The 9,096-nt window shown below is 49.1% G+C and overlaps 1 protein-coding gene across 1 annotated transcript; it reads right to left on the reverse strand.

Annotated features, from left to right (window-relative positions):
* Positions 1–19: 19 nt before the first annotated feature.
* LOC134147024 (leukotriene C4 synthase-like) lies at positions 20–8,543 on the reverse strand. The gene is made up of 5 exons (XM_062587725.1): positions 8,340–8,543; positions 2,486–2,585; positions 658–728; positions 312–393; positions 20–167 (listed from the first exon to the last, which is right to left on the reverse strand). Exons 1-5 carry the CDS (start codon positions 8,395–8,397, stop codon positions 20–22), a joined length of 459 nt encoding a protein of 152 aa, XP_062443709.1. The 5' UTR covers positions 8,398–8,543.
* Positions 8,544–9,096: the final 553 nt, after the last annotated feature.

Here is a 9,096-nt window from a genome sequence, read left to right on the forward strand (position 1 = left end):
CGTTCGGCCGCCCCGGCCCCTACGGGGCGCCGAGGAGGAGGCGCAGGCGGCCGCCCAGGGCGGCAGCGGCGGCGGCGCCGAGGGGCAGGAAGTGGCCGAGGAGCCCGGCGACGGCCAGGCCCAGGAGCAGCCAGAGCAGCCGGGCGCTGGCGTAGAGGGGCCCCAGCCTGCGCGGGAGAGGCCGTCAGCGGGGCGGCCGCCGCGGCGAGGCCGCGAGCCAGGCCGGGCCGGGCCGGGCCAGGCCACGCTGGGCCAGGCTAGGCCATGCCAGGCCAGGCCAGGCCAGGCCATGCCGGGCCGCTGGTACTCACCGCCCGTGCGGCGCCCGCGCGTAGCCGTGGAAGTACTGGAGGCGGGCGCAGAGGTAGAGGAGCCCCGAGGCCGCCGCGGCGCCTGTGGGGACACGGCCGGAGAGCCGGGCTGCGGGCCGAGCCGCCGCGCCGGGCCCGGCCGGGTGGGTGTTTGTGTCCCCTCCCCCCTCCTTCCCCTCGTTATTAGAGCGGGAATCGCCCTGTCCCGTCCCCAGTCCCCGTCTCTCCCTCGGCGCCGGGGGCCCGACTCATTGCTTGGGATGGGGCCTCCCGCCCGCCGCGGGGATTTAGGGCAGGGAGGGGGAATCTCCCGCTCCGGGTGGGATTCCCGCCCCCCTCCCCTTACCTTGATGGAAGAAGATCCCGGCCACCCAGAGGAGCGAGACGAAGATGGGGAAGTACTCAGAGCAGTTCACCCTAGCACGGAGCAGAAATAAATGTTAAAACCACATCCGCGTGCACTAGCCAGAGCCGGGTTAATGGAGCTACCCAGGGGGGGAGGGGCCTTATTAATTAAGGGTTCCCCCCCCCCAGCTTAATCAAACAAAATGCTGCTGGAGCAAACTGGAGTTTAGTGGTGCCAATGCACCGCCCGTGCTCGGCTCGCCCCAAACTCACAGCGGTGCTGCAGGCTGGAGCAGCGGGAGAACCGGGGCCCCGGCTCACGCCGAGAGCTGGAGCATCTGCGACCGCGTCTGCCCCCCCCCACCCCAAAAAAAAAAACCTAACTAGGGCAGTTTCCCTAAAATTATTTCAGGAGCAGGCTCTTCCCTTTGCTCAGCACAAGCCAAATTTTGGTATAGCAGGAGTGTCCACCAGCCCTTGTTCAGCAGTCAAGTCTGCAGCCAAACTGCATTCCTTTCCCCCCCCCTTTTTTTAATTTTTTTCTTTCTTTTTTTTTTTTCCTTTTTTAACCATCAAGTGACAAAAAATACAGATTTTTTCTGCCCAAAAGAGGATTGGTGCACGTTGGGAGCTGCACTGTTAAAGACACAGTCGTCTGGCTTCTCAAGTTCTCCTACATTTTTATAATTCCCTCGAGAATTATCATAAATTTGCCCCCCCACCCCCCCCGAAAAAAAAGAAAAAAAAAAAAAGAAGAAGAAGAAGAAGAAGGAGGAGAAGAAGAAGAAGAAGAAGAAGTTATGAAGCCTCATAGAGCCAGGCCAAAACAGGAGTTGAAAAGTTTGATGACTGACTGACTTACACTGCAAACGCAGTCAGCACCGCAGAGAGGCTGCCAGGCTTCCATAAATGAGTAATAAATCAACTCCTTTTTTCCTTCCTTTCTTTTCTTTTCTCCCCCCCCCCCCCAAGTATATCAAAATAAATGCCCCATCTGCATCCTTTTCCATGGAGGAAAGGAGAAAGGGAAGAGGAAAAAAATGATTTTTTTTGCCACTCCGCGAATGTTTCCTGCGTGCCGGCAGGAGAACGCATCTGCTCTGCTCAGGATTTACCAGCTCCGACCCGGCTCCTCTGCTCGCTGATGAATCAGCACGACCGAGACCGCGATGGATCCCGGGGCTTGCCAGAGCCCAGGGATCTGCAAACCCTGCCCAAGTCAGTGCGAGCATTTCTCCCTCCATAGCAGCCAGGCAAAAAGCAACAGCCCCCAGCATTGGGGGGGGGGGGGGAAACAGCGCTGCCTTCATGCTAAAATGGGGACAAAAAATAAAATAAAATAAAAAGAAAAGAAAAAAAAAAAGTCCTCACAGTTGGTTTAGCCAGCAAGGCTTTTTTTTTTTTTTTTTTTTTTTGCTTCAATTCTACAGCAAAACCGTCCAAGCAAATATCAGGTTATTAATGCAACCCTGGCTAGTCTCGTACTTTGGAGCCACCGTTAACGTTAAACTTGCTTAACGATTTTAATGGCTTAATGCTAAGCACCTTTCCTTAGTCTTCCATACGATTACTAATCTGTAGCTTGTCTGCCTCTCATGCTGCCAGAGCAAGTATCATCCTTGCTGGGTAAAAACAAGATGTTCTAGTCAAAGCAAAATGCTCAGCCTCAAAAACCAAAAAGAAAAAAAAAACAACCAAAAAAAAAACCCCACTAGTACCAGCAGCAGTAAGTGAAAAAGCGATCTCAGTCAGCCTTTCCTGGAAGCGACAGCGTTTCCCTCGAGTCCTATCTAGATGCAGTCACCGTGATGGCCAAGGCAAAACCTTACTGAGCTCGGAAGATTCGCTCGAATTCAGGGTGGCCCGTTGTCTCCGGAGGTGAGATCTTGAACTTGCGCCTGGCGTAGATCACCTGCAGCACAAAATAGGCTAAAAAACAAACACACGCGTGAGATGCGTGTCCCATGTCCCACGATGGATTTTTTCTTTTTTTTTTCCAGTTTCGCAGTGCTCAGAGCGTGAGCACCCCTGCGAGCAGCCTAAGGGGAACGAGGTTAGCGCCTGGCAGGATGCCCCGCAGCTCCTGCGCACCAGTCCCCGAGCAGCAGCCAAGCTGCGAAGCCCTGGGAGATTATTAAGCCAATTAGAGACGTTCCTAATGGTGGCATTATACGGAGATTGGGAGGAGGGCGATGTCATCTGCGCTGCGCCCCGCGGGCAGCCCTGAGCTCCAGGGAGCAGACGTGCTGCCAGCGACGACTGCACCGGGCCAGACTGGGCCAAGGCACTTGTCCAGCATCTGCTGCATTGCTCATAGATAAGGAACACAAAGTCATCTTACCACGATGAAAATTTGTTAACATGAAGATTCAGAGGCTGCTTCTCTGTCTGACGAAATCCTTATTCCCACAGGTGATTGCTGTTGTGGTGCATGTATTCATGCTTTAAGTGCACTGTTACATTTTTATTGGGAATGATGAATTTGGTGTACAAGTAAACAACTAAATTACCTACAACAAAACCATAACTGCGGTGGCCGTGGCAGCATGTGGCTAAGCGTACCGTTTGGATTAGCGAGTCCTCGTGTGCCACAGGTTTAATGGGCATCGGAAAGACGGGCAAGGAGCTGGGCTGCAGGGACTCTGCTGCGGGCTGCCTTATTCTGACAAGGAATTTAAAAGCAGAACAGCAGGATAGATCAAGGGAAGTAGAGACAGATGTTGCAAGATTAAAGACAAGACAGAGCCATGTACGCCTGCAGAAGAGCATTAGAGCAGATGTGGAGGAAGAAGGAATTAGAAATGTAAACAAACTGATGTTACATGACCTAAGCATTATACAATGTTATACATCTAAATATACACAGAAAATAATTTAAGATGACACACACATGTTCTCGAGCCTTGCACACTGCATGGAGGAGCCCAGCCGCAGACACGAGATGCTGGGAGGGGAAGGTGAGCAGGAATGAATACGCCGGTGATCCATGCGTGACACGCCGACTGCGGGTGAGGATATCCTCCCGCCCGTGTGACGTGCCAGGCTGCAACACAGCAGCTCCCGTAAAACCAGACAGATAGGTCTGAAGTAATGCAAAACCTGCGATTCAGCAGCGGCTGGCAGATCTCTGGGAAAAGATTTCAGAGTGCGATCGCCTTGCCACCTCCTCCCCCGTCAGATAAGCCGCCTCTCCTGTGCAATCATTCACTCTTCACAGGGCCTTATGCCAGGCACCTCTCCAAAAAAATGGAGCCAAAGCTACTGCACCGCACACGGATCTGGGTTGGGGCATAAACTGGGGAACGCCGGGCACCAGCCTTCGTCCTGCGTCACGCGACCTGCGTGCGCCCTGCCAGGGCATCCTTGCTGCTGCTGAGCACGCGGAAAATAGTTTTAGGCTCGATCACTCCCTCAGCTTCATGCTCAACATCTTGCCTTGCTTAACAGGGGCAAAGTTCCCGGCCGTTCCTGCAGCAGCTCCCTTGTGCTTCGGGAGAGACCGTGCACGAGACGGCCACAACCCTGGAGCAGCAAGAGCTCCGGGCTCGGGGCAAGGCTGCGGCGCGAGTACAGGCGGCAGCTCCCGGACCGAGGTGCTGAAAAACCCCGTGGCACAGGCGCAGGGGAGAGTTTTCAGAGAAAGAAATTTCAATTTGTTCAGCAGAACCTTTAAAATGAATTTCCTGTGATTCACAGCTGGAGGTGGCAGTGCTGCGTTGAGGCCCGCGTGGCTAACGAGCGCTGGGCTCTCCCCACCGTTTCCCCCCCTCGGCAGGGATCTCTACTGGACTTTCACTCCACTCGATTACGTCTATAAACTTGCCAAACCGTTTTACAGCTGCCGCCTGTCGCACTCGAGCGAACCTGGCAAGCCAGCTTTGTGGGGACTGACAGACAGCGACATTGCACAAGCTTCATTTCCTTTGAAGCCGCACTAAAAAGGGAAAAAAGAAAAGAACCAATTCTGGTAGCGCGGCTCAACGCAGGGCAGCGGCGTGTGCTTCCACAGCACTAAGCTCAGCACCTTGCTAAGCTGAACATAATTAAGTTTTCAAAAGAGGAAATTTCATTAGAAGAATGGGGAAAATTTGTAGACTCTCAGAATATTTTTTTTTGGGGGGGGGGGGAGGCAGGGGATCAACCGCCCCCATACCAAGCGCAGCCGCTGCGCTGGGCCTCCCAGGGGACAGGAGGGAAGGCTCGCACACTGCACGCCCGCCGCGGCACGCGTCTCGTCCAGGTCCGTCCCTCGCACACCGACGGCGCCTTCGCGAGACGCACGAGCAGATCCTGCGCAGCTCTGCATCGAGGAGGCATTAGCGCACACGTTTCGTACCGGGGGCGGAGGAGAGGAGTCCCTAAGTATTTTGTCACTGCTCTCTTGCTTAACAAGCAGAGACGAGACCAGGCTGCTTCGTCCAGTCTAACCCGGGCAGCAGATAGGACGTTTGCTCTTCGCCTTACGCCTACCTGCAGTTTGCGGAGCGCGGAAGCGCAGAACGCCTCCGGCTGTAAACTTCAGAAGGTACGAAGATCTTGTGAAACAAGCACACGCACCCCATCGAGCCGAAGCGGCTGTTCAGGGGTTGGCTGCTGAGGGATTCCCAGCGGAAGGGATTTAGCAAGGTTTCTATAACCTCCCGTTTTAAATTTTGCTTTGTGTCCTCCCTCCTGTTTGCATACTTTTCCCTCTCACGTTTGCACGCAACGCTCCCTCCGTCCCCACTCTGCTTAACAATAAGAAGATTTATAAGGAAAAAATAAATTTTTTTATCTGTAGTTGCTGTTGCTCAGTAAACTGTTTGAGGGAGATTACTGGTCATTCAAATACCTTCAACACTATTCTCCAAGTAGCACATTTGTGTTTTAAATAAAGGCTTACATGGAGATTTGTCATCTAATGGCTAAGAATATATCAGACTGCTCAGAGAATCCCAGCCAAACCTTTCTGAGCAGAGAGGTTCAAGAGCTCTAAGGCAAATTCAGTAATTAAAAATAAATAAATAAATAAAGTAAATGCTCCTGATCAAACCTTCCTTTATAGAAAGGTGAAGGCCTTAATTTGAAAGTTTATACCATTTATTAATTCTTACATTATAAGCATGCTTATATCTTGCCAAAAGAGAGCTCTCTGGCAAGAGAGCTCAAAAATACGGAAAAGTTTCTCATGAGGGAATTGTGCAACGGACAGAGAGGTGTGAAGTTACCACAAAACGCGGTCGCACGCTGCCCGAGAGACCCCGGGGAGGCTAGTAAAGGGCAGCTCTTCAGGAGTCGCCTGAACTCCACGGTTTCCACTTTGCTGCTGAGACTGAGCCTGACATACTGACGTGGGATTTCACGGTCCTACCTCGAGCGCACTCGCACAGCTGGCAGCGCTGCAAGTCGGAGCAATATTGCAGCAAGGGTCACAAAAGCGTTTTAGCTCCTACTGGGGTAACACGAGACTAGATTTTCCAGTTCCACACTGTCATATCAAATGCCCTAACAGTACTTTATTAACAATTTACTCCAGCATAGTCAATGTTAGCATGAACTTAAGTAAAACTCAGAACAGGCACATTTCAGCTGTCCCTGCTCATACCCAGAATATTCAAAAAATGTTAATTTTAAAACAGTATAGACCAGGAAAACACAGCATATTCCAAAGACCCACACTACCAAAAAAAAATTTAAAATTCAACGCGTCACGCCTCGCTCTCCCATTACACCCCCGCGATGTGTTTACGGGGGATGCACACGTCAGGCTTCGACACCACAAACCCACTTTGGTCTCCCCCTCACCCTGTTTTTAAACTTTTCCCTGCCAACTCTGAAGCCGCAGCGGGTAACACAGGTTATTCCCCCGGGTGCATGAGGAAGAAGTGGTGCAGGCCTCTCAGCAGCAGCAATGCCTGCTCCAGATCCAAATTTTCCCTAGTCCCTGCCTCACGCCAGGCAGGAAGAGCACCACCACCCGCCTTCTCCTCCCTCCGGAAACTTGCACCAGGCTGCTGAAGGGCAGAGCGCTTCGTCTCCAAGTGCCGCACGCGCACACACCCCGCCGGTATGGAGCTTGGCAACACTACTTCTTCTCGCTACACGGTCAAAAACAGCACACCTACTCGACCTGAGAAAGGTGCTTTGAGTTCCTTGAGGACTTCAGCATCTATTTCAGACCCGAAGGGCTCGCAGGCTCAACAGCTGGCTCAGTTTTTCCAGCTGTACCAGTTGGACAGAGGGTTTCCATCCCTGCAGACCTTGTGTCCAGAAAGGTGTCTTGTCTATAGTCCCTTCACAAAATGACTCAGGCAGGAGGTGGTCTCCAGCACACTGAAGACCACTGGAGAGGGTGGTCATTTTGGGGGCAGCTCTCCCACAAGTTCTTTGCACAAGACCTCTTCACCAGCAGAGATGGAAGGTCTTTATTTGTGAAGCGCAAGAAGTAACCATCACAAGCGACTTTCCCAAGGGCAAGGCTGGTGCACAAGCTTTCACTGAGCTTTAAGCATTAATTTTCATGAATCTGCACTCTTACAAGTGTGATGGAAAAGAAAGGTTTGACACTAGGATCATACTGTCACAGGCTCATTTAGAAAATATATTTTCTAAGCTAATTAACATTCAGTTGTGAACTCAAGAAATTAGTTGTATTCTTTATGAATAGCTTTTGGAGTGCCACTGATGCCTCCTTTCATTAGAGACTGATGCCACACTAAGCAGAAAAAAAAAAATCAAACTTAAATAGGCATCAGTCTAAGATTCTTTGATCTCTAATTTCATTACCCCTTGAGCGACACCAATTATCTTCTCTCACTTAATAATCTTCCTTGCTTAAACAGCTCAAACCTTGCTGATGGTTGTAGTTTGCCTTTCTTTTTACTCTCGTCTTAATCATTACTGTTTAAATCAAGGTATTTTGTTTTGTAATACTAATTAAAAGATTTGTTTTGACCTTTCATGCATCTCTGATGGTACAAAAATGCATTCTAAGTAGAAAGTTGGGAATGAGCTAAGAACCCCTACAAAAAAAAAAAAAAAAAAAAAAAAAAAAAATCCTAAAGGTTTGCAGCTCTGTTAAGCAATGTTTGAGCTAACATACCACCCCAAACTGATGCATTAGCTTCCAAGTTACTTTGGGCTGTCAACACCTATTTGTCACACCTTCAGCACAACTAAGCTATATGAATTGAACAGATATCGGTCACAGAGAAGTACCACCTGTGTACTTCACATTCTTTCCATATGCATTCTTGTCACAAACTATTCATGTCCACACACGCATTTGTGCACTGATTTTTCATCCATACAGTCAGCTCTAAGGAAATGTCCTTGCTAAGCTTGTCTTTATTTTGGCTATCTGCAACAAATTTAAATTTTAAAAATTACCTGCTAAAATTCATTCATAGCATATTTCACCTTAAAAACATTCAATTGTTGGAACTGTTCTAAATTTTAAAGTAAAACTTAACTTTCACTTCCTTCTGGGGTGCAGGCTTTGAGGTTTGCAAATCATTTTAGCCTCTATTAAATAATGAACTTCCTCATGCATAACACTCCAGTATGGAAGAGTTGAACATTTACCACACTGGACAACAGTAGTTTTCATTCCCAGAAACTACAAGCACAACACAGGAACCAAGTGCCACAAAATTTAATACAAACAGCTTAATACTCTGTAGTGTATATATATAGGACATTTACCTTGCTCCAGGACTCCCAGAACCGTGACAGTGGCCAGCAGGTCTATCTGATTCCTCATGTTGCTCACTACTGACCAAAAAGACTAGTCAGGTGTAATGAGTGTATGACTGCTCTCTATTTCCCTCTCCCACTAAAGCACACTCTGTAGCACAGCCTTCTTACTGCTCTGCAGCAGCACGTGTTTCCTCCGCATGTTAACCCTCCTCACGCCACAGAACAACCTTCTAGCAGTCAGACATCCAAAAAATTCAACTAGAGCCAAGTAGCTTTTGCTGAACTACATAACAGCAGAAGCTTTGTGCTCACCAAAATTGAAAACTCCAGCAACTTTATTTTGTTTACAGATTTCTACCAAGTCAGAATGACTTACCTATTACTGGCAAATAAAAATATTATATACTAATGAGCATTTAAAAATTAATGACTTGGCCTTCCCCATTTAGATTGAGTACTATCACTGACCATGTGAAAGATCTTCTATACTTTAGCAATGATACTTTAATTCTGTTACTGTTTTTTTAATTATTATTTATTTTTTAAGTATTCAAGTGTTTAGCTTCTTAACTGTTCCTGTAAGTTCACCAAAGAGAGTACAGTCCTTGTTTAATCTCAGTCACTTTTTGTAGTTTTCTGCGGTTTTCAAATTCTGCAGAACACACACTTTTCTGGCTAAAAGACAGAACACAAGTTCTTAGCCCAGGATGGATGGCATGCACAGGATGTAAAAACAAGCTGTTCTTCAGAAACTTTAGACTGA

The sequence above is a fragment of the Rhea pennata genome, chromosome 14 (genome assembly GCF_028389875.1).
Source record: "Rhea pennata isolate bPtePen1 chromosome 14, bPtePen1.pri, whole genome shotgun sequence".
Classification (NCBI taxonomy): Eukaryota; Metazoa; Chordata; class Aves; order Rheiformes; family Rheidae; genus Rhea; species Rhea pennata.

Coding starts and splice junctions, on each gene's coding strand:
- LOC134147024 (XM_062587725.1), bottom strand. CDS start 8,397: ATGAGGAATCAGATAGACCTGCTGGCCACTGTCACGGTTCTGGGAGTC. Junction 394..657: donor CGGGATCTTCTTCCATCAAG/GTAAGGGGAGGG, acceptor GTGTCCCCACAG/GCGCCGCGGCGGCCTCGGGG. Junction 168..311: donor GCGCGGGCGCCGCACGGGCG/GTGAGTACCAGC, acceptor TCTCCCGCGCAG/GCTGGGGCCCCTCTACGCCA.